Source organism: Schistocerca cancellata, chromosome 1 (genome assembly GCF_023864275.1).
Source record: "Schistocerca cancellata isolate TAMUIC-IGC-003103 chromosome 1, iqSchCanc2.1, whole genome shotgun sequence".
Classification (NCBI taxonomy): domain Eukaryota; kingdom Metazoa; phylum Arthropoda; class Insecta; order Orthoptera; family Acrididae; genus Schistocerca; species Schistocerca cancellata.
The window spans coordinates 600,695,002-600,721,302 of record NC_064626.1 but is presented as its reverse complement, the minus strand read 5'-3'; the positions used below and the strand labels follow the sequence as shown (position 1 = coordinate 600,721,302).

Genomic DNA, 26,301 nt, shown 5'->3' with positions numbered 1-26,301 from the left:
GTGCAGCAACATGTACGCTGCATATTTTTGTATTACGAAAGTATAAATTCGAATTCCGCCAAACACTGCATGTTACTTTCCGAAGCATTGAAATTGAGATTGCGATGCACTTTTGTAAGCCAGTCATAGCTTATGACACGTGATCTTGCAGCCAATGACAGCGAATATTAAGAGCTTAGGTCATGTGATGTAGTCAGCCAATAGCAACATCACTATTAAGTAGCGCGAACACACAAACAGAAAAAGTTAATGTTTTAAATTAATATACATAGTGTAGCTACAGGAAACACAAAGCTTTCACATACAATGTTGGTCTTTTATGCGTGTATAAGCTTTCTTAGATATATCACATAAATGTACCAGTAAAATTTTAATAACGACAGAAATGTTAGATCTTCTGGCTTCGAAACTCATCTAAATGGCTTGTCATCAAAGAGTTGATTTTTAAATGAGAGTCAAACGCTCTGTGATTTAAGAAATTTATCATACATTATCGCACATAGCTCCGTTGTAGCTGCCAGAATAGTACTTTGATGGTAACGCTTTTCAAACCACCATTTGGAGTATTTTCCCATGACCTGTTAAAAATAGGTTCATTTCTGCAGTTGCCAGAGAGCGCCAGATGACAGGCGTCACCGCGCTTACGCAGCTACTGTGTTGTAGGGAGCCCGTATGTTCTGTACGAGTAAAACATTAAAAGATCGTACATTATGTCATAAAAGAAACAAGACATCATAGGATACTCCAAGAGCATCGGAATTTCGTGACCCATACTAAAATGTGCACATTTAAAGTGCACATTCGTATGTCCAGATTTCCAGTTAAGTAGGCCACGACCTGATATTAAGCTTTTCAATGTGGTTTTCAGGATGTAAATTTTCTTGGCGTACCAGTACTGGGTTATCTCATGTTTGGTTCTTTATTATGGCATAATGCCATACGTGCTAGAAGTTGAAAACGTGCACTTGAAATGCAGTGAACAGTGTGTGGAATTAAACACTTCATTTCATTTATATTGTCTGCCTCAGTATAAAAGATTAATAAAAGAAAATTTCTTTAGCAAACCGACAAAAATAACTTCATTGTTCTGCGAGGCAATTAGTGCTTGACTGTCAGAAAGGTGGAAATAAAATAAAATCTGCAACTAATAACATATTTTAGCCTTCCGTAATTATGTGAATGTATTTTAACTCACTTGATAGTTCCCGGCCGCAGAAATCTGTTTTGTTTTCATTTGACATGAGAGCAGTAAACGAAGAGGAAACAGCAAAATCACTAAATGTAAACACGGGTCATGTGGAGACTACCCACTTCCCCACTGTATCTCGGACTGCTTTGCGCATCAGCCGCGGATCTACGATATTTCCGAACCGGGGCAATACCCCACTCCTCCCTCGAGTGTTTGAGATAGGACGTCAAAATTTTTTAAAAATCGAATTTCAAAAATATGTTCATTTTGTAGAGCACATCTTTCTGAAGAGTCTCATGCATAAAATATATGTGTTCGAGGAAATGTAAGACATGTTATTTGGTCAAAAGTGTGCCAAAGGGCAGTGCCTCGCCTCCTCACACAGCATTCTTCTATCGCACATCACTGTACTGCACTCTGTGGAATTGGAATGTGTATATGTTGTAATGATGCCATCAAACCATATTCAGGACAGTGGAAATTAAAATGTCCTGTGGTGCCTCTCCTGTTTACAATCGGCCGATATGACATCCTGTCCCTCTTTTTCTTTTTTTTAATAAGAACTCCTTCAGAAAATTTGCACTCATTATTCCCTATCAACTAACAACTTGCTGCTTTGTGTGACATAAAATTAAATCTAGGATACATAAACCCAGTAAAGACATGAGGCAAGCAAGGCAATACACATTTCTTCAATCCTTAGCTCCTAGAATTTTTCTCTCTCTAATCTTGCTACAGCTTTACATGGCGTGCTTTCCTTTCTGTGAAAGAATCTATTATCTCATCGAAGTTCATCAAATGTTTTGCTACATGAAAAGTCGAAATGTCGTTGTCTAATACTGAAAAAGCTGTTAATGCAAATAGGACCCAAGACTGATGTGGTTTCCCGATCTGATTACGTCTATTTTGTCACTGTCTGCTAGATAAAACAAAATAGACCTTTCTAATACTGCAACAATTGTAATACAAATGTAATAAACGAGACTGTTTTGGCACAAACGGTCCTTTTTCTAACGACAGAATATAATTCACAAAGTACTAATATCAAATGCCTATTAGGCCTACTACAAGCAAAAAGCTTTACATTAGGAAATAGTTTCACGCTTCATTCATACGCTCCAGTTTCTCAAGTATGAGATCGAAAAGCAGTAGTACGAAATTTTTATACAAACTTGGAATCATCATATTGTTCCATAATTTGTGTGATGTCGCCGTTTCTTCTCCTTCCTTGCTCTAATAAACAGTCTTGTTATCACTAATTCTGTAACTATTCCTGCCAATGTCAAAGCTTATTCACAGGTTTACTCCACTAACTCTGCCAGAATCACTGTTTTAGTTATCCTGCATTGCTACAAGTTCGTACAACGCATTTTCCGCGCTTCTTCCAGAATAGAACTTAAAGAGGATGCTAGCTGGGTACTGTACAACTGGCCCTTACCAGTATAGCGATCTGGCCAAAAATTTTCTGGCAAAATTTCATTTTCTTGGATACACCGAGAAGGTAATACATAATCCTTCTTACCTTTTATTCGTTTATTTCCACTCATATAGTCTGAATCTATGGATTTAGCTAGTAATTATAACACCACTATCATTCGCAAACCTAATCAACCACACAATCAGACAGTGGTTGGCATTCATCCATTCAGCCTTACTCCACTCAGCTCGTATAGCCCTTTTTGTTTGTAGGAAAGTTTGTTCCTACAAGCGACAAGGATTCCCCTGACAGAGGACATCATGTACACTATGCACACATTCACAAATCAACTTACGATTCATTCAGAAATCAACTTAGAATGTGTTCAAAAATGTTCAAAAACCGTTAGGGATGCGTTTCAAAGTCATATGAATAATTGATAGACTAACGTGTGCTGGATGCTAGTCTCTTTGTGAAACAAGGTTTCTTCCCTCAAGAGTATGAATTTGCCCCCCACCCCCCTCCTAGATCTGGGCCTGCTGCGCATGCAAGAATCTGGCAGTTGGGCACTCCAGTAAAATTTATCCCAGTAGCATCTAGCTGCTTGCTGCGACTGCTTACACAGCCAACAGCTACATTTATGTAGCCAGAAGCGGGAGAAGGTACTACTCAACTGCGCCATGCACATCACCTCGCTCATAACTGCTAAAATGAATCTAATGTAAACAGTTGTGACGTCACACTCATCGGAGGCAATTTGTTACAGAACATTGCCTAGTCTTCCTTTGACACATTTTGCTGTTGGCAGACACTTGTATGAGCACTGTGTTTTGTTGCTGTATATGGTGCATTTCCTTTGCAATTTAAGTTTTATTTTTGTTTTTCTCTCGTTCATGCTTTATGGCTGCAGTATTATTCTGCAGTAGTGAGATACAGTGATATCCTTTGTCAGAGTATCGGATCTTACCAGTCAAAATTACAAAATTTAACTGAAAACAAAAACAATGAAAAATTCCCGGAATTCTAAAAAATTCCGTGTTTCTCCTGGATGAAAAAATTCCAGGGTTTTCCCGGATCTCGTGGGTCATTTATACCCTGATACAGAAACCTGGGAGAAAAGAAATGACGGCGTATGGGAGTGCGTGAGTGAGTGTGTTTTGAAGATAAGGTAAGAGGGGTGGGCAGGGGATGGGTTAGGTTGAGGATCAAAAGTTCATGTGTCACGGGGCAGTGGGAAAATAGAATGCTAAAGTATGTCCGGATGAGGGATGAGGTGGGGTTAATAGGAAAGAGGAAAAATTTGCGAGTATCAGATTCTGCATCAATAATCCACATGGTCACGAAGTCTGTGCTGTACACGGGCAATCGTTGATACAGTGTGGCTCGGAAGAAGATGCCGTTTGAAAGGCAGTGAATAAATATAAGAAGAATGGACACTGAAAAGAGTAATGTTACAGAGAAGCTTAAGAAAGGAAAACTTCACAGGGTTGTGGGATGGAAGGAAAGCCATTTGGCAAAATCAAACACTGGAAACTCCAGACAGGAGTATCAACAATGTAGGAAAAGATACATTGCTACTTACTGTAAAGAAGACATGTTAAGTTGCAGATAGGAACAATTATGAGACACTTACATAAGCTTTTGGCCACAGGTTCATCAGCAAAGAGAAACACACACTACTCATACACACAAGCAAGCACACCTCATGCACACATGGCCACCAACACCAGCATCTGAGTCCAGAATGCAACTATCATGTTGGATGCAAGCAGCAACCTGGAGGGAGTGGGAAAGGGAAAGGATAGTTGTATATAGGTACATTTGTTTGTTTTCTTCTAGGGCACAAAAACAGCTGAGGTCATATGCACCCACGTCAGATACTCAGAACATTAATACGAAAAAGAAGATAAAAGTGACTATGCGTTAAGCCTAATGGACAGAAAGAAAGGGAGCTAAGAAAAAGGCCTTCCTCTTGGAGAAAGGTCCAGAATATACGCTGTAGAGACAATGGAGGTCCCGAACTAAAGATTAAATATCCTTCGCCATATTGCTATGACAGATAAAAAGTAAACCGCGGTTGACAGTCAGCACGTCATTCACTAAAATAGCCGATAACTCAGACAGCAACCATACATTACAACATAAGTGGTTAAAAAAAGGGCATTTGGTCAGGAAATGGTGAACTTTCAAAGGTTGATGACAATGAGTAAGAAGTGGTAGGGATCATCACTTAAAAAATGGTGATGGCTAAAAAATGGTGATGGCTAAACAACAGTGCCCAATACGCAACCTAGCTAAAACGATCTTGCGCTGAGAGGGCTAAGAGGAGGTTGGCCAAGCCGCTGGGAGAGGTTTAATTCTCTGGAGCTTATTTCTATGAAGAGAAGACCATGCCAAAGTGACACTACTTGCTCATAGACAGTATCACAGAGATCACTGGAAGGAACGAAAGAATTAGCGAGTTGAGGTAGGACTGCAGCCTTGGCAGAAGAGTCAGCAACCTAGTTTCCCGTCAGATCGAAGTCACCAGGAACCACATGAACATCACAGTGGCTCTCTAAAGAATGAGCAAGTAGAAGCTTTCTTGGACCCATTGCACTAAGTGATGGACTGTGTACAGCACACAAGGCTCTGAAGGGCACTGAGAAAATCAGAGCAGATAATACAACTGAAAAGCTTGTGTCGTGGCTGTACTGCGTGGCCTGATACAAGACGAAGAGCTCTGCTGTAAATACTGAGCAGTGTTCCGGAAGCTGATACCAAAAATTGTACCAATGACTAAGGCATACTCAACACCGCAATCAGTCCAAGAGCGACCAGTGTAGTTTCCTTAGGAAGCAAACAAAGTCCAACGTCAAAACAGGCCACCACACGAGCCAGGGTGGTGAATGGTTTACTTCCATCAGTAAAATGGCAGGTAGCGTGAAGTTAAGCTGCCGGAGCAATAGCCGAAAGTGAACTCAAGGAAGTAGCAGAGGAGGAGGACGCGTCTCATACTGGCGGACAAAGGAGTCATCGAAGAAGGGGGTATAGCATGGGTGACTGGGCATGGCAGACAAACAGTATGCGTATTTGCTGAGGAGAACATCACCCTCGGTATGGCATTGGTAGTTCGGTAGCTTCTGCACAGGGACTACACCCGGGCTAGTGTAAAAGGTGCCAGTCGCCAAATGGATTCCATGATGTTGGATTGTATTTAGATGACATAGGATGCATGGACGTGCAGATGCATAAATGAAACACCAATATTCTTGTTTCGAATGGACCAGGAATCGGTAAAACTGGAGGAGGGTGGACCGATCTTCTCTCCACGGAGTACCGCTTAGGACTCGTAGGACACTGATGGACTGGGTACAGCGGGTGGCCAGGTAAACACATGGGAGGACCAAGAAAGTTTTCTACCAAGAGTGAGCCCCAGAGTTTTATAGTTTTAGCGAATGGAAGAGTGACACGCCCAAGACATAAAGACGGTGGGAGAAACCCACTGATCAACCAAAGATTCATACACACAGTTTTGTCAGTGGGAAATTGAAAGCCAGTGTTGACTCTATACAAGTAATGATGATTGAGACATTGCTGAAGATGCCACTCAAAAAGTCAAGTCCATGGAAAACTGCAATAGATCGCAAATTCGGCGACGAAAAGGCAGCTGTTTTCCTGGATAAAAGTGTCTAAAAAGGCAGAACCCACACGTATACTGAAAATCTTGTCTTTTAAAATTCCTGAAGTAAACAGGTTAGGTGGTTTCGGAAACCCCATGCGTAGAGAGCACAGAGCAGGTGTCGTAAGTTTTCTCCAAATCAAAAACCATGGCCACAGTATGGAATTTCCACAGAAAGCCGTTCATGACATGGGTTGTCATGGTCAATTGCAGAATGGCACACTTGAAATCAACATTGTGGCATGATTAGCATATTGCAAGACTTTAGCCAGCCACCAGACTGGCATGAATCATACATTCCATCACCTTGCAAACACAGCTGGTGAGAGAAATGGGGTGGCAGCTAGAAGGAAGGTGTTTGTCCTTACTAGGTTTAGGTATGTGTATGATAGTGCCTTCATGCCAGCACTTGGGAAATGTGCCATCTGCCCAGATGTGATTGTAAATATGAAGAAGAAAGTGCTAGCCCACAAGAGAAAGGGGCTGCAACATCTGAATGTGAATGTTATCCGGCCTGGGATAGAAGATCAGGATGAAGTGAGAGGTTGATTTAGTTCCCTCATAGTAAAGGCAGCATTGTAACATTCACAGTTCTGAGAGGAGAAGGGTATCACCTGAGCTGCCTCCACTCGTTTACGATGGAGGCAGACAGGGTGACAATGGGTGGAGCTCGAAATCTCTGCAAAATATTGGCCTGAGGTGCTGGAGATCACAGATTCCACAATAACATTTTTTGCTATGGTCAGGCAGCAAGTTGGGGAATGGACCTCGGTCCAAGAGAGGCGTCGGAGGCTGGTCCACATGAAGGAAGAGGGAGTGGAACTGATAAAAGAACTAGTAAATGAAATCCAGCTAGCTTTTTTGCTATCCCGAAGAATGTGACGACACTGTGCACACAACTTTTTATAATGAACACAGTTTGCCATCGAAGGATGAGGGTTAAAAGCACGGAGAGCATGTCTCCACATGTAAGTTATGTCAAAGCATGCCCCAGTCCACAAAGGAACCAGGACACAGAGGGGTAAGGATGAAGTGTGAGGAATGGAACGTTCTGCGGTGGTAAGGATAACACTTTTAAGGTGTTCTACCTGGACATTACCACTGGGGGAATGTCATTCACCGAAGGTCCCAGGGAGGAGCAAAGCCTCCAGTTGGCCTTATAAATCTGTGAAGTGGGATTACACAAAGGTGGGGTAGGAGTCAGCAAATGGATAGCACACGGGAAATGGTTGCTCGAGTACAGGTCAGGGAGAATGGACCACGTGAGAGGACAGTCAAGCTGGGCAGTGCAGAGCAAGAGGTCCAAATGGGAATAGGCGTGCTTGGAGTCTGAAAAGAATGTGGGTGATCCAGTGTTATGGCATATAAGGTCAAGCTGAATGAGAAGATCAGCCAACATGGCACCTTTTGGACAGGTTCTGGAAGAGTCCCAAAGGGGATGGTGTGCATTAAAGTCACTGGGCAGCAGAAAGGAGTGAGGTAGCTAACCAAATAGATAGTCTGCCCTGGTGAGACCGAATGGCAGAGGGATGTAGACATTTAGAGATTAAAATGAGAAAACGTGAAGCAAGGAAGGAAAATGCAGACTACAACAGCTCACAGCTGTGTACTGAGTGAGATGGTCTGACTATGAACATCATCTCGGATGAGCAGCATGATTTCCCCATAAAATGGAATACTGTCCTCAGACGGGGTCAAAGCGGACTGGAAAGAAATACAAAAAGTCAAAGTGGTCACAAGGATGCAATTTTGTTTCCCAGAAGCAGAAAACAAGTGGATGCTGCAGTTCCAAGAGCAGCCATAATTCTTCCTTCTTGGATCTACTGCTGCAAAAATTTTATTTGAGGAGAGTCATGATGGAGAAAGTGGAAACTTTTCTACATCAGTAAAGAGATTCTGAAAAGAACCAATGATATATGTATCATTAACAGTCTCATATTTTGTGTGTACTGCATACTATTTGACTCCTACTCTAATAAGTAGAGTAATAGCTAAGGTAAAGCTGTCATATGCCTGAAGGTTGGTTTCAACTAGGCATAGTCCTATTGGAGGTCTTATACCACTGCCTTGCTTTGACATTTGAACTGACTAACCCAGCCAGTTACAGGTGGACCTACAATGTAAATGCACTCTCAACCACAGAGCAACTCAGCATTTTTCATGTCAACAAACATAATACACATATTTACATATCATCGTAGATAATACATCACAGTTTGAGAAGAAGAGTGATATACGTATCTACAACACTAGAGAGACAAATGACCTTTATTATCCTTTATTAAAGCTGTCAGTGCCTCAGAAAGGAGTCAATATGCAGCAACAAAATTTTTTGATAATTTTTCCCAGTAATATTATAAGTCTGACAGTAGTGAAGCAAGTTTTAAACCTAATTTAAAATCATTTCTCCTGGACAATTCCTTCTATCCCATTGATGAATTTCTACTTCAAAACTAGTAGCCAGTAAGAGTGAGAGAGAGAGAGAGAGAGAGAGAGAGAGAGAGAGAGAGAGAGAGAGAGATTAGTTGCTCAAGTAGGACTAAAAATAAAAAAAAAGTGTTCATTAATGTTAACACTATTCATGTATACATCTTATCTGTTGTTGTTGTGGTCTTCAGTCCTGAGACTGGTTTGATGCAGACATATTATCTACAATGACTATTTCCACATCATTTCGATAACAAGAATCATTCCAATGATCTATGGAACATGTAATTAACTAAGTACAGTGGTATGTCCGAATAAGTACCTACTGCAAACGGTCCCCCCCCCCCCCCCCCCCCCCCTACTCTATGCTTGGCTGTACTGCACCAGGCCAATTATCTGCTTAAAGTTGTCATAATATTTAAATTTGAATACTAATAACAGAGTAACATACAATGAAAGTTTAAGGGGAAAAAAATTGTGATCACAAATTTGCCTCCTGCAATTCTGATGAAACATGCACTCTTCATTACGACTAAAAACTGACTGACAACTTTGTTTTATCATGACAACCTTGACTCTTGTCTATAAGGGTTCCTTTGGGAATTTCATACACTTGGCAAGCCTTGTTAATGCTTACTTTTCCGTTATATAAAACTTCTGTAAGATCCAGTTGTAAAACTTCCAGGTTACATTTCTTCAATTACCTGATCAGCATTTGTATACGTGTGGAATTTTCACACTGACAATACTTACAGCAGTATGGAAAAAAAAAAAAAAAAAAAAAAAAAGCGCGACCTACATGACAAATTCACACATTAACGTACAAGTACCTGCAACAATGACTTCCTTATTCCACCACCAGACTGTTACCAACAACTGTTGCTGTAGCCAATGTGTCACACTGTTGCTGCATTCATTAGGTTACATGACATACATAAGACCTAGACATGTGAATTGTTTTATGCCAGTCGCTGAATTAATGTTTTGCTCATTAAAAAAGTTTAAAAATCACTCCTGAAAAAGTTGAACATTCAGCCAAGGCTCTTAGCAGTGTACATTTAGCCACGGCCACAAATTAAGAACTTTTGTAGTGAATATGATAACTAAAATAAAAGCACTTCCATCACCAATGTTTTGTTGTTTAACATAAAACATTTATTTTTATTTTTTGGTCAACTTCACCACAGTGATCAACTTTACCCTATTTGACAGTACTTTGACTTGTTCCACATCCTTAACATTTGGACAGCATGCCCGAGGATAGCTTGGGCCACAACTTTGTGTTAAAAAGGCTGCACCCAAGTATAATTAGGGTTGCAATTTTCTCGATGCACGAGCACCTATTGCTCAAAAGCTGCACTTATTTCATGTGAGAACAATGTTTGGGCATCTTGCTATATGTCCCTCAACTGGTGATGCCGACTTTGGTCAGTTTCTAGGACTATTTCGAAAGAAACATTAGCAAACATAACAGCTGCTGTTGTGAATGGATGAGCTGCTGTGATCTCATTGACGTAACTTTGTATGTGTACTTGTTAGGTTCCACAGTGTGATGTAATTCTGATACAAATATGTTACGTTTGTTGAGTGAGCAAGAAATTTTGGATCCTCAAGAGGGGGAAACTGCTCACTAACTCACATCATACGTCTTTCCTGGAAGGATATTATACTTTCTGTTGTCATTATTTTCAAATAACACACACACAAAATTGCATGCATGTGTGTGTGTGTCCTAGATTGTCAAAGGATTTATTGTCAAAGCTGGCAAGTTTTATTTCTCTTTTGTGTTTGCCTGCCGATGACTTAACATTTCTGCTATTTCGTGAGTGGTATACACTACTCCAAAATTATTTATATTCTGCCAGATCTTTCCTTATAGTATTTACATAATTAAAATAATGCATAAAATTTTGCCTGCTACACACATTTTTTTTCTGTAGAAGGAAATAGTATCTAATCATTGAAGCAATAAAAGAGACAAATTACAGGGACAGCCATTGAATCACACAAAGCATATCACACAAAGCATATCACACAAATACATGATAGAATATATTAATGTGGGAGCAAAACGTAGCTTATCAGAGAAGAGGTAAAATACACCCTTTCAGGTAGCTCATTTCGGATGCGTATAGCATGCAACATTCTACTTGCACACAAAGATATATACATGTTGCAATTAATTTATTTTGAACAACTTACATAAATTCTATTTACAAGTATATATTCAATCATGTCCCTCTGTTCATAGTATAGGATTTGTATCAGGATAATCAAAAACAACAATAATGTAATGACAGTGATTTTAATTTAGATTTGTTGCTTACCCGTCCTTTCTTATCGACATCCTATTACACTTTCAATAAATCTTTTTTTTTTTCCCCCTCTTTCCTGGTTTTTTTCCTTGATTTTAAACCTTTCCAGTATTTCTCTTTCCTGCTATCACACTGATGACATAACAATTTTTCACACTAATGTATGATGACCAAATGTTTAGAGCAGGTAAATGTCAAGACTACATATAGAAAGCTCTAATATACAAATCTCAGCCAGCCATGGGATTTCTCCCTCTTACTTTTTGCTTCTCTCCCCTTTGACAACGATTTCTACATGAAAAATGTCAAGTTGTAAGTTGATAAATAAGCAATTTAAGGTAAATAAATAATAATTACATTCAACACATATGACTAGTACAGGCAAACAACATTAAATAGCTTATAAAGTTCATAACTGAATAAGTGAACATAATACCTGCGGTATCTCTTCTTTGGTGGAGATCTGCTCTTTGACTTCCGGCTTATCACAGGAGAGGGTGATTTGGAACGTTCCCGCAGACCACCTTGAATCTCTTCCTCCTTTTTCTTTCGGGCTGCATTCTTGGCTCGATAATATTCATAAAGTCCGAGTTTCTCCCAGCCTTCGCTGTCAATAATCCGTCTGAATAGAGTTAGCATTTCACAAGCACATAAAAGTATTCAGTACAGGAATATAAAAAGTCATGCACATGAATCTATATTATCGAAATCAGATTAATTTCAACATGAAAATATGTAGTAGTCAGAAAGCTAGAGCTTTATGAGTTATTAAGGATTCACATACATTAATTGCAAGCATAATTTTGTATATTTTCGTATATATTGCTTTGTAAATGACTTAATAATACACACTCTTGCATCCTTTATTCCAGTATTATTTTAGCTTTCAATTATGTCAAAGACAAAGGACGTATAGAAATTTTATCTTAGTCTCTAAAAACATATTTATTTATTAAATTCCTGGAATTTTGAAACTTATCATGTACAACATATCTTCATTCTTAGGGTATTTTTTCCTTATGTCATTAGAGGGAAATGCATTGTTATCTTTGCAATAACAGCATGTGCTTTTCATTCTCTCTATTTCTCTCCTTCCTAATATAAGAAACTGGGTTCTCTGGGTAATACTGTTTGAGATTTCTCCAATGCAGTAATTGTTTGAAGGTTCCTAGTCACCGTGTTGGATGCTACTATGTGAACAACAGCATGTGCAGAAGTTTCAAGTTCACAAAAGTTTAGCTTACCAAACAATAACATATATACAATCATCATAAGGCAGATAGTCGTCTTCGGTTCATTGGTAAAATTTTGGGAAGATTAGGCTCATCTGTAGAGGGGACCGTTTATAAAACACTAATACGACCTATTCTTGAGTACTGCTCAAGCGTTTGAGATTCCTATCAGGTCAGATTGAGGGAGGACATAGAAGCAATTCAGAGGCGGGCTGCTATATTTGTTACTGGTAGGTTTGATCATCACGCGAGTGTTACGGAACTGCTTCAGGAACTCGGGTGGGTGTCTCTGGAGGAAAGGAGGTGTTCTTTTTGTGAATCGCTACTGAGGAAATTTAGAGAACCAGCATTTGAGGCTGACTGCAGTACAATTTTACTGCCGCCAACTTATATTTCGCGGAAAGACCACAAAGATAAGATAAGTGAGATTAGGGCTCGTACAGAGCATACAGGCAGTCATTTTTCCCTCGTTCTGTTTGGGAGTGGAACAGGGAGAGAAGATGCTCATTGTGGTATGAGGTACCCTCCACCACACACCGTATGGTGGATTGCGGAGTATGTATGTATGCATGTATGTATGTAAAGAATATAATAGAGAGAATCATTCCACGTGGGAAAAATATATCTAAAAACAAAGATGATGTGACTTACCAAACGAAAGCGCTGGCAGGTTGATAGACACACAAACAAACCCAAACATACACACAAAATTCAAGCTTTCGCAACCAACGGTTGCTTCATCAGGAAAGAGGGAAGGAGAAGGAAAGACGAAAGGATGTGGGTTTTAAGGGAGAGGGTAAGAAGTCATTCCAATCCCGGGAGCGGAAAGTCTTACCTTAGGGGGGGAAAAAAGGACAGGTATACACTCGCATACACACACATATCCATCTGCACATACACAGACACAAGCACACATTTCTCCTTCCCTCTTTCCTGATGAAGCAACCCTTGGTTGCGAAAGCTTGAATTTTGTGTGTGTGCCTGTGTATGTGTGGATGGATATGTGTGTGTATGCGAGTATATACCTGTCCTTTTTTCCCCCTAAGGTAAGTCTTTCCGCTCCCGGGATTGGAATGACTCCTTACCCTCTCCCTTAAAACCCACATGCTTTTGTCTTTCCTTCTCCTTCCCTCTTTCCTGATGAAGCAACTGTTGGTTGCGAACGCTTGAATTTTGTGTGTATGTTTGTGTGTCTATCAACCTGCCAGCGCTTTCGTTTGGTAAGTCACATCATCTTTGTTTTTAGATGTATGTATGTAAATGTAGATACTAAGAATCAGGATTTGAAGTAATCAATCAATGAAAATAATGAAAATATTAGGATGTTTCAAGAGTGATCACAGTAATAAACCATCCAATGCTTCATTATTTATAGTATTCAGTAAAGTACAAATTCATTTGTAATTCAAACATTGTCTATACATGGGGGGGGGGGGGGGGGGGGGGGAAATTAAAATTTTTTTTTTATTGTTTACAAAACAACCTTATCCGCTTCAAAATACTCCCCACTACAACTAATACATTTGTCCCAACAGTGCTTCCTCTGTTCGAAACATTTTTTGTAATCATCTTTAGAAATGGCTGACAGCTTGTACCTAGTTTTTTTCCTTGACTTCTTCATCGCTGTCAAATCAGTGTCCTTTCATGCATGTAAATAAGAAAAAGTCACACGTAGACAGGCCAGGGTTGGGTTGGGTTGGGTTGGGTTGTTTTGGAGAGGAGACCAGACAGCAAGGTCATTGGTCTCATCTGATTAGGGAAGACTGGGGAAGGAAGTCAGCCAAGCCCTAAAGAAAGGAACCATCTCAGCATTTGCCTGGAGCGATTTAGGGAAATCACGGAAAACCTAAATCAGGATAGTCGGATGCGGGATTGAACAGCCATCCTCCCGAATGCAAGTCCAATGTCCAGGTGTGGCAAGTAAGGTGCGTAAGGCAGTGGAACCACACCATTTTGAACCAAAAACTGTCTAACAGAGATGGCTGTGTGTGCAGGTGCATTGTCATGATGGAAGAACCAGTCTCCTGCCCGCCAAAAACCGGGTCTTTTCTGACGAACACTATTGAACAATCCTCTTAAAACTTCCAAATAAAAGGCTTCATTGACATTCTGACCTGGGGGAGCAAACTCTGAAAGAAGTATGCCCTTGGCATCAAAAAAGTAAATCAGTATTGTTATGTTTGGTTTGACTTGACGATATTTTTTTAGATGGGGTGATGATGATGTCTTCCACTGGCTTGACTGTTGCTTTGTTTCTGCATTGTAACAATAGCACCATGACTCATCACCAGTAATGACCTTTGACAGAAAATCTGGATCAGTTTCAAGCTTATGCTTCAAAGCATGACATGTTCCAAATCAACATTTCATTCGATTGTCAGTCAGAACTCGAGGAACAAACTAGGCAGCAACCCTTTTCATCCCCAAATCTTCTGTTAAAATTTGCTCGACAGAGCTCCAAAATAACCCACTAATCTTTGATAAATGATCAATTGTCTGTTGATGGTCTGTGAGCACAACCTCTTGAAATATTTCAATATTTTCTTTGATTCAGGCAGTTGATGGATGTCCAGAACGAGGTTTGTCATCAATCAACATGTTGTCATTTTTAAATCAAGCAAACCACTCATACACTTGAGCTTTTCCCACCACATCATCTTTGTAAGCTGTTTTCAACATTAAAACAATTTCACCTACATTTTTACTGAGCAGAAAACAAAATTTCACAACTGTGCATTGTTCACTTCAGCTGGCCATAATAAAAAACAAAACAAGAGCAAACAGTGCTCGCAAAAATAATCACAGCAGATGAACAGAACAAGCCTGGTCGACAATACAGGTGGCACTAAACTGGCAATGAGTTGTGCTATAAATGCCTAGCGGCAGAAATGCGTACTACACAAGCTCCACCTGTGGCAATGTTATTCCAGCTTTTTTTGGGCACCTCCTTGTACATAAATCCAAAGAGCTTGTTGAGGTTCTTATCTCAATTTATAACATGGTTTTGTTTTCAGCACTCAACAACATGGTTATTTGCGCTCTTAAACATAATTCACGAAAACCTTATCTGTTTTTCATATGTCTAGCACAAAATCATGTTCATTGCACCAAAAAACTGAAACAGCTGCCACAGACTTTGCATTAAAAACAACTATTTAAAAATTAATACAAAAATAGAGCAAAATACTAAAAAATAAACTCTCAAACATGTGGTTTCCTGATCACTTATATAAGATGTGGATGAGTGCGCGCATGCCGCCCCCCCCCCCCCCCACACACACACACAGGGGGGGAGAGGAGGAGGGGTGGGAGACAGGGTGAGAGGGGGAGAGACGGATGGAAGAGGGGGAGAGAGGGAGAGGGAGGGAGGGAGGGAGAGAGAGGGTGGGAGGGGGGGGAGAGAGAGAGAGAGAGAGAGAGAGAGAGAGAGAGGATATAGTGTGCTGGCTGATTATATGTAATAATGACACACAGCACTCCTCCTTAAATTATTCTGACAGATGTATGTACTATAGTGACAAACACTGAATGATTGACGACTTTGTAGTGCTTCGAGAATTTCCACATAAATTCTAGAACCACTCGGCCTTCCACTGTCTTGAACACAGGATATTTTAGATGTGAGTGGGAGAAAGGAACCCTACCTACTGCGTGTCACGTGTCTGTGCGTGCAAGTGTGAAATCAGTTGCGAGCATAAGGTCGACGCGGTGGCTGAACGGCACTGAGAAGTACTTGTCGAGCGATCCATGGAAGTCGTAGTGAAAGCACACGGAAGAACCAAGGAACTTCTGTGTTATTCTGTGCTGTTTATAATTGTGACTACTGTTAGTGACTAAAGAACAACTGAGATTCGGAATTGTGAATAAACTCTTATCTTGGGTTTGCTGGAGGCAAGACGTATTTTACTATTTGTTTGTAATAGTGTTATGGTTGCTAAGCCAACTCTTTGCTAAATGTACTTAAATCTCTTTCTAATGTGAGACGATGCGAGTGACTTACAAGAAGACTAATGTTTATGTGCGAAGTGTGAATTTTGTTCTTTATGAAGCTCAAATATATCGATAATTGTTGAAAAGTATTCTTCAAGTACCAAATTATTTCGCAAGTAGAGAGACAGTATTTAAGGTTCCTGTAACTAGCATCATTCTTCAGAGAAGAAGTTTATAGAGTTTCCAGAAGCCGGCTATCCAGAGAAGAAGATCGGCTGTGTGCACCAAGTAAGTTGACTTATATAAGAGAAGTGGGAAGTTCACATATATATGTCACACAACATTAGAACTTCTGAAACAACCATGGAAGCAACTACCAATGAAGTTGAGGCACTGAGCAGCTGATAGACAAAAGCATTAAAAAGTTGATAAGCTTATGGGCTACACCTCTCTTCACAGCTAACAAACAACACACATGGTTACACTGTACTCTCCTGACACTGCAACTCGCCTGGGTGAGAGGTTTAGCCACCTGGAGTGTGAGAGAAAAAAAGGTGGTGAGGACAAATGATGAGTGGAGGGAAATGTCACAAAGAACTAGGAGAGAGAGGGGTTGTAAAGGGGAAGAGATACACACATGCTTCAGATCAGGCAAGGGAAATCTCATGTGGCATACAACACAATGAAGAAGTCAGCGATAGAACAGAGCAAGATGGGGACCATAAGGAAAACACTGTGGGTGAAGCTTATTGGAATCAAGTGAGAAGCATAGGGAAAGGGGTGGAGGTGATACAGGGCTAGTGGAGGACTGTGGGATTGATGGATGTGTTGTACAGACAACTGCCATCTACATAACAGACTGACAGTACAGAATATGCAGCAGAGATGGTGTATGACATGACTGCTTTCACATGTGGTCCTGCCCATTGGTGGGTAAAATGTGCCTGTGATGGGAGTGGAGCTGGATGTGGTGGGTGGGCACAAAGAACAGGTCTCGCACCTAGGTCTTCCACACAGATACAGCCCATGAGACAAGCCTACCCCTGTCCTCACTAGAGGTGATTCCCTCTCATCCTGGTGTAACCTTCCCCAACTTACCTGTGTAGCTCACTCCTCCCCGATAGCTAAGTAGGCTATCACTTTTATATATGTTTATCACCAGTATTATACATTTTGCTGCCTCAAGGTAAGTACAGATCAGTAATTCTGTGTCATCAATTATTAGATTTTTCAATTAAATTTTCCTTTGATACAGAATACACACACACACACACACACACACACACACACACACAGGCATGGTTACAGTGTCCCAGCCTACAATGATGTGCTTATCCAGTCAAACTGTAGTGCAAGTCCAATGTAGTTGGTAAAATGAAAATGTCGTGTGACTAGGGCCTCCCATCGGGTAGACCATTCGCTGGGTGCAAGTCTTTCGATTTGACGCCACTTCAGTGACTTGCACATTGATGGAGATGAAATGATGATGATTAGGACAACACAAAACCCAGTCCCTGAGCGGAGAAAATCACCGACCCAGCCAGGAATCGAACCCGGGCACTTAGGATTGACATTCTGTCTTGCTGACCACTGTGTGTGTGTGTGTGTGTGTGTGTGTGTGTGTGTGTGTGTGTATTCTGTTAGTTATGAAGTAAGTCTTTTCCAAAAACTCAGTAACATTCTCAATTCTTGTTTATGTGCCTACTGACGACTCAGTGCTTCACTTAGACAATGAATTGTTACCTTTACTCCTTTCATTATTTAAAGCATTAATAGAACAACCAACACCCTACAGAGATGAGACCATTTGATAAGATTAATTATTCAACAGAGTTATTTTACTGGAACAGAAGTGAAAGATTAATTATTCATCAGAGTTATTTTACTGGAACAGAAGTGGGAGTCTAACTTAACTGAGAGCTTTTATAAAGCACATCAACAAGGTTCAATTATCCAAACAAATCCCACAATTATTTTAAAAATTACTAGTATGCTGAAAAGAAGGGAAAGTCTTTATTACTTTCTCTTCACTACACAGTTTTATCTGTTTTCTACGCCAGTTCACCTTCTTTATATGGTCTTTTGCTACAGTTATAAATTTGCAGAACTGACCTCACGTCCCTTGTGTTGTCAGTCCTGTTGTGGCTGTTCTAGTTTGAAGAAGTGTTAAATGTTCTTATTCTGTCCCTCAAATTATTTTTACGTCTTGTATTTTGTTTTGTTTAGTGCAGGCCCTAGTGTACTGGAGCTTCAACAGTTCATGTGTCAACACTGTACTCATAAATCACTGATGCAATCAATAGCAAGAACACCATTTATGTGATTGGGTTGATAAAAATCACTAGCATTATGAGATGTGCACATGTTGGTTCTGGATATAGCAATCTGGCACTGACACTTGGTTGCTCCGCCTATAAAGAGTGTGTACGTCAAAGGTAAAAAAAGCGTAGACTTCTTCCAAATGAAAGAAGTGTATGTCTGTCAGAACAATGGTACATTCTGGAATTATATGAAGTGCATTAAGACCAACGTGTTTGTGTGGCTGTCACCCCCCCCCCCCCCTCTGGATTGGGGGGAACCACCCACGAACAGAAATCATAACGGATTATACTTATGGAAAATGAAAAATAGGTCACTGAGAAAATAAATTTGTCTGTTTTCCTCTCAAACAGAACACAACACATTGCTGTCAGGTACATAATTGGTTACAAGGAAATGTGTTATGCTCAGGACATACCACTGTAAAATTTAAAAGAACACATTGAATCCAAATTTTCAAATGCCCATAAGCTCCAATAAAATAAGAAGTTTTCATATCTTGTAGAAATAATTTCAACAGAATAGAATAAAATCTGAAACATTGATGGGCAATTTCAATTTGTGAATAATATTTATCAGAAACAGAAAAATGCATACACAAAGCTATAGAAAATATCTATTTGTTTTATAAAATGCTTAAAAAAAATGAACAACTGTTTTCCTACTCACTTACAATGCTGTAAAATAATCATTTTGAGCAAGATATACAATTTTTGCATTACATGCACTGAACATTAGTAGTCAATTTAAATTTTTAAGTGTCCAGGATTTGTTGACCTTGAAAGTAGCTAGGTCTAACATAAAAATTTCTCAAATTCTGCACTGCAAAATATTGCCCACTCTGATTGTACCTTCCATAAGTACAATTACCAACTAACACACCATGCAGTTTCTAGAATTTCAGGATGGGGGTTTTAGAGCAAATATTTATAAAAAATCAAAAAAATTCAGGCATTAATGTCATAGCTGACAGTAGTCTTTCCACCTCATCATTTCTCAAGAAAGTTAACATCCTGTGACTATTCATATTTTCAAAAAATAATTTTTAAATTTGCTAAAAGTTACGAATGTTCATAGTTTATTTTTCCAAGTTAAAGATGAAAAAATGCCCAAAAGTATATATGTGTCAAACGTGTCTGATAGTACTGTGAACAAAGATTTTATAAAAAATAATTTCAGGTCTCTATTGCTTGTAGTTTCTTTTTTTATAATTTTCCCTTTCATTATGCCATTTTCACAAATACTCTCATTTAGAGAGATCTATAATCTTTTAACAAATCATTAGAAAATAAAAATATTTCAGTTCTGAGAGGTGACTTGTGGAACTTCAAAACACTTTTTTTTCCAGAAAACTTTGGAATAATGATGTGACACAAGTCACTCTTGACCTGTATGATCTGAGATTAAATTGCTTGACAATATAAATGCGATAGCTGTCACTATGTAAAGAGTCCAATGGTATTTACCTGTCACGTGGTCTGTCATGGCAAGGTGGAGCATAAAATGCTTCTACAGCAGCAAGTAGTCTTTCACTTGGAGGGGCAGGGGGTGGAAGTCTTATTTTTTCTGGGTCCAGTGGCTTGTAGTCACCATCTTCCAGCTGATAAAAAACAAGAAGAAAAATTAGATGGATTGTGTAATCAAAAAATGTTGTATCCAGGTTTTGCTCAAATTGTGAAACAATGTCAATAACTGAGAGAAAAACCAAAATTTTCCTAAATATTTGTTTATTATTTTAATATAACTGTGGAATAAGTCATCGAATTAGGTCAGGTTAATCTTATATAAAAATCTATACCTACTGTTATGTGTATTTCTTCGACAAAATATACACACAATTTTTTATTTTAGCTGTTCTAAGATTCATCAGATAGTTATTTGTACCAAAAAGCTAGCCACATTTATACTTCTGAAAGTATGGCATGAATGAATACATTCTGGATTATACTTCACGTTGAATTTACAACATACGGCTACAAATTATTGCAGATCATTTAAAAAGTTTCTGCTTCCCACAGAATCACATTGTTGGTCTACAATAGTTAAGGATCCTTGAAAGGTGTCATAATCAGTCACAGTGCACATATACATGTGGAATGTTTGATGTTCTTAGATGTAAATTCATTTTTTTATTAGAAAAATAAAACCTTAGTGGAAGTATCGCATGTTCTAAGATTACATTTAAGTTGATGCACCAAATGCACCTGTAAATTAATTACGAAATTTTTTACTGAAGGTATAATTATTCATTTACAGATTTTGTAGAGGTTTCTAATGAAATGACCATTTACAATAACTGCCACCGTGACATGCCAAATTGTCTGAAAACCTCAACAAGCGCTCTCTCACACACTCACATATGAAATCTCTATGGACTTTTGATTGGTCACCATCTGTAAGCCATACTCATAAAGTTTGATTTATATGTTAAAGACATTGGTCATGCCCGAAATATGTTCCTGTCGCACTCATACAGTTCAATTTCATCATTTCCTCCATTAATATTCTATACGTACCAATCTGTTTCCTGTTAAAATGTTCTCTCACCTAGCATTCACCTTACAGCAAGCCAATGCTATACTTCCATTTCATCGTAATCAATTTTATACCAAACAATAATGATTCCTACTTTGTTGTTGTCTATGTTTGTGGGAGAGGGGGTGGGGTTACAGCAGTGCAGCCATTACCTCATTAATGGAGTTAATACTTCGTCATACAACAAAAATTTATCAAAAAGAGCCTTAAAAATTTATAAATTTGCGAAGTATAAAATAAAGAGACAGAAAGGCCAGCTATGATCTACCTTGAGGAGGAAAAATCTGAAGTACTGCTGACAGACAGATAAAAGTTGGCCAGTCATTCTTTCCTGTAATTTTACAATTTTCTGAAATAACTTTTGGTTTTGATATAATATTTTAGGGGAGAGCACATAAAAATGGAGTGCACAAAAAATCTGAGATGTCAAAATAAAAACTGTGTTCCTTTCCATCTCAATGTTAGGAAACATTCGATGCTTAGTCAAATGTAAACTCTAAAATATGGTACATACAAAAACTGAACTGGAAAGCACGCTTGCTGTAGGATTATTTGATCTTTACTTCAGAAGGTTGTGTCCCATCCAAAGGTATATTAAGAGTAATTAAGGATTGCACAGCTTTTAATGGATGAAGTGTTGAATAGAAAATAAATGAGATTTTTATTTGGGTGGCAGTTCTTGTTATGTTGCCTTTGGGAGGGAAAAAAGTAATGTTCACTTTCAATTGCTTATACTGACATTGATGCATGGCCCTGTCCCTTTACCTCATCAGCAATGAAACTGCGTGTAGAGGGATGGCACACACTGTTACAACAGGTATTATGAGGGCCTCCTTGTTCTGATACCCATAAGAATATCACCTCCTTTTCCCTATTCTTTAAGTGAAGAAGGGAGTTCTGAGCACACAAACTGTATAGCTTGAAGTTCACTGAGGGAGTCTGAGCTGATGACGAATTTTGAGCTTGAGTACATCCCATCTGCTCAACTGCTTCCTGAAGACCATATGAACCTCTGCATTGTAGACAGTGAGTTCATTCATTCAGTAAACAACTCTCATGGACAGAATCACAGAAAACAAAGGCCTCATGGTTAAGGTCCATCAATGAAAACTCTCATAAATTTGCAGTGCTGTTGCAAAATAATAGTCTGCAAAAAAAATCTGGAAACTATACTTTTAGTGGTCAAGTAAATGTTAAATATTTACAGGTGTCTAAATTAATCGGGTTTGGAACTCGTCTCCATCCCTATGAACGTTACGTGTCATTAAGATGCTTTATGTGAATAGCTTTGTACCACTTGGTCATTAGATAATGCAATTTTTTATGGGTAGATGTTCAATAAGCCCTCCCAGGGGACACTGCCTTGTAGTAGGCACCTCCAGTGCTGGGCAGGAGGGCTCGCGTGCTTCCGTGAAGCCGAGAGCTGTGCCGGCTGTAGCATAGCCACTGGAAGGGTCACTCAAGCTGAATTGGTCTTGTCCGAGGAGCCAGACAAAGTGTCTCCCACACAACATAAGGGAAGGAGGACTCTAGAGGTGTAGTGAAGCCTGCTTCGCAAGGAGAGTAAACCTAATACAAATCCTGGTCCTCAGGTTGGGGGTTGGGCTTGAGGCTAACATCTTCTTCCTGTAAAAAAAAATAAAGTTACAAAAACCCAAAGAGCAGAAGCCAGACGAATTAATAGATGATGACATAGCATGGATCTTGGAAAATGAATGGTTAAAAAGTTGAAAACTGATCTTTGAGTTGGTACCTGGAATGTTCGACCTTCATATAGCCTGGGCTATATAACACCCCACAATTAACTTTATTTCCCCTAGTCCTGTTAAACGTGTCCAGATAACTTCACAATCACACTCTACTTCAACCTCAGCAGACACAATATTTTTGTCAACTGCAATGAAGACACCACCTCCTACGGTGTCTAATCTGTCTTTCTGATACACGTTCCAACCCTCACTAAATATTTCAGAACTTCCTACCTCAGGGCGAGGCCAGGTCTCAGTCCTGAGAATAATTTTCATGCCACATGCTTCCTGGAGGGCAGTAAATTCAGGAACTTTATGCCGAACACTCTGAAAATTTACTGCTAATATCTTGATAGCTGAAGTGTCTTTACACTGAGCACGTCCTGATTTCTCTGCCTGCATGTCGACTGGTGAGTGTTCATCAGGACACCTCACACTACTGCCTAGCCTAAAGAACCCCCATGTGTACAATCCAAGTACTCTGCTACCCGAGTAGCCGCTTCCTTTGTGTAGCGCACCCCTGACCTATCTAGAGGCGTCCTACAATTCCCCACCCAATAGCGCAAGTCTAGAAATCTTGCAGCAAAGACCATCACAGAGCCGACGAAGCCTCTGGCTGAGACCCTCCACTCGGCTCCAAACCAAAGGACCCCGATCCACTCTGGGAACGATGCTGCAAATAGAGAGCTCTGCTTGCACCCCGCTTGCAAGACCAGCGGTCTTCACCAAATCCGCCAGCCGCCTGTACGAACTGAGGATCGCCTCAGAACCCAAGCGACAGGCATCACTGGTGTCGACGTGAGCAACTACTTGCAGATGGCTGCACTCCGTAAGCTCGACAGTCGCAGGCAAGGCCGCCTCCACATCCTGGATGAGGCCCCCTGGCAGACAAATCGAGTGCATGTTGGATTTCTTTCCAGCCCTGTACGCTATTTCCCTAAGGGGCTCCATCACCCACCTAACGTTGGGAGCTCCCAATAACCAGCAAGCCTTTGCCCCCGTGTGCCTGCTCCGGCCCTGCTGAAGGAGCGGCCACCTGCCCACTGACAGGATGAACGGGCGGGGCCAGCCTCCACATTGGCCCTCCGTCTTGAGCGACGCGAATGCATTGCACTCTGCCACTCACCCTGAGGTGAGGGCGGCCCCAACGAACCGGGTACACTAGAAGGTGCCTCGGCGGCTGAGTCAGCGGACGCAGCAAGCGACACCTGGGGTGTCTCAAGAGATGCGCGCAGACCCTCAGCCGTCACTGCACCTCGAGGCAGCAGCCTGAAGGCGGCTGAGTGTGGCCAACAGCACGCTCAGCTGCTTGCGAACCGCAGTCAGTTCCTCCTGCGCCCGAACACAGCACGCACACACCCTATCCATCCTACTGCTAATGTCTAACGACTCCGCGAATTTATACTCTACGGCTATCAATAAGCAATATTACTCCTCTCAAATACGAGAATACGCAAGGATTTTATGCAATTAAACATGCAAGCGCACAAACACTCAGAAAGAAATTAAGAACCAAACTACAAAACAAATTTGAAAGCTAAATATGTGACTCGCTACTGCACTGCTGCTGCACTGATACTTCACCAGCGGCTGCTCAAGGCTAATTATTGAAATGTTGAAGTAAGAACAGGAAATAGCATTCATTTATGTGGATGAGCACTATTTGATGATTACACTATAAATACTGTAACATTAACAGCTATGATGAACATCGCAGTACTCAAAACTGCTTCTTGAGAGACATCATTCTCTTCCTTGGGCCAACCTGATACATTTTTATCACTGACCTCATATTTGAAGAAATCATCTGTCCATGGAAGCCCCATTGGTGGAGCTATCCAAGAATATTACTTCCCCATTTTGTGTTACTGGACTTCTTACGACCAAAAAAATGTACCTATAATGCATTATCTGCATACAAAAGCCTTAAGAATTTGCTAACTAACTTTAAAGGTCTTGAGTAAGATATTGTTCACCAGGATCTTTTCCAAATTGAAATAAGGGAAAGACAATGGTAACTACTGTGTTATGTATGATCTGTTTCTGGTCAGAAGGAGCTGGGGTGGCATCAGGATTGTCTGCTTTCACCAGTTGAGAAAGTCTCTAATCAAGTTGATTTCATTGGAAAAAGCCGTTCTTTTTCTACATTATTTTTATGGTGCACAACATAATGTATTGGACTCAGTAATAGCCAAAGGCACTTTTCTTAGTTATGGGCAGTTATGAAAACAGCTCCTAATGATAGAATTTTAATTTCGAAGGACAGGTTCATGAACAAATCTACGATGTATCATTGGAAGGGGACTGTTTTTATTACAGCAACTGCATCATTGGTCACACACAGTGATTTTAGCTGGACTTCAGGACCATCAAGGGCACTATCTGATTCTATAAAAAACCAATACTTTCAATATATAGAACCATGGTACACCCAATTCTGAATTTAATAAAATACTTGATATATTTCCAGACAACAAATTATAAAAGTCTTTTCAAGAATCTCCTATCACCTTCTGAAAAGTTAAACTCTATCTCATAAATGCCCAATTTCATACACAAGTGTGAGTCAATATCCCAAAAAACATAAGAGTACTTGAACTTCGGCTCTTTCCATCCTTTCCATATAACAATCTTCCCACTTATATATGACAAAGTTATAAATTCTGATATTTGCTATAAAAATTATACAGCTAGTCATAGTACTGTCTTCACAGCTCACCACTGCCCTACCAATCTGATTCTCAACTATATTTTTCATGCATCTCAGTCAAGAAGAACTGACTAATCTCGAAAACAACAAAAGACAGTACCTCTTGCCACACAATGCTATTCTGACCTTGTATGCATTAACTTTAAACCTCTCCTGGTTATCACTTTCTTAACTCTTACCATAAAACATATACGACTCCCTCACCACAATATGAGACCCACACTAACCACTACTCTCCCCACTCACCTCTGAGCAACATTTCATCACCCCACCAACCTCTGCAACAATTTTCTATCTGCCTGGTGTAGACAGCATAAAATCTACTCCAGTCTTAGCACACCTATTACATAAATGATCATAAAATCTACCCCAATCCAAGCACAGGTGCACACCTATTACATAAATGGGGCAGATGACTGAACTCTTACATTAGCTGAAGTGTTCTTAATCTGGCATGACAAACTCTCAAGTATTAGTAATAATGAATGGATCCCTTTGCATCCATCTTGAATCCATATCCAAGCAATACATGCAAGTATCACCTCTTTGGCCATTGGAACACCATTGAGGGAGATGCAGGAAAAAAATATGGCAATAAAATAAGCACCTGCGTTGTTGCCAACGGCATCCCCTGCAGCCGCCATGGAAACATATAGTGCCAGCTTTGCTGCTAGCAGCATGAGAGGTTCCACTAATAAGCACTGCCACTGTGGGCACTGATTCTTCTCCCACAGGTCACACACCAGGCCATTGTCACAGCAGTATTCTTCCACTGGACAGCTATAAAGGACATCATTTAGCCACTCTGCATAAGTTTC

The 26,301-nt window shown here is 40.1% G+C and overlaps 1 protein-coding gene across 3 annotated transcripts in view; it reads right to left on the bottom strand.

Moving 5' to 3' along the window:
* Window positions 1-26,301, bottom strand: part of LOC126182260 (calcium homeostasis endoplasmic reticulum protein) — a 306,481-nt gene that overhangs the window by 80,387 nt on the left and 199,793 nt on the right. For 2 of the 3 annotated variants that reach the window (XM_049924835.1, XM_049924837.1), the window contains 2 exons: window positions 19,957-20,090; window positions 11,446-11,631 (listed from right to left, as the gene is read on the bottom strand). In XM_049924835.1, the coding sequence (XP_049780792.1) occupies window positions 11,446-11,631; window positions 19,957-20,090 (320 nt within the window). The remainder of the gene's footprint in view (window positions 1-11,445; window positions 11,632-19,956; window positions 20,091-26,301) is intronic. The other variant, XM_049924836.1, reaches the window with a different exon arrangement.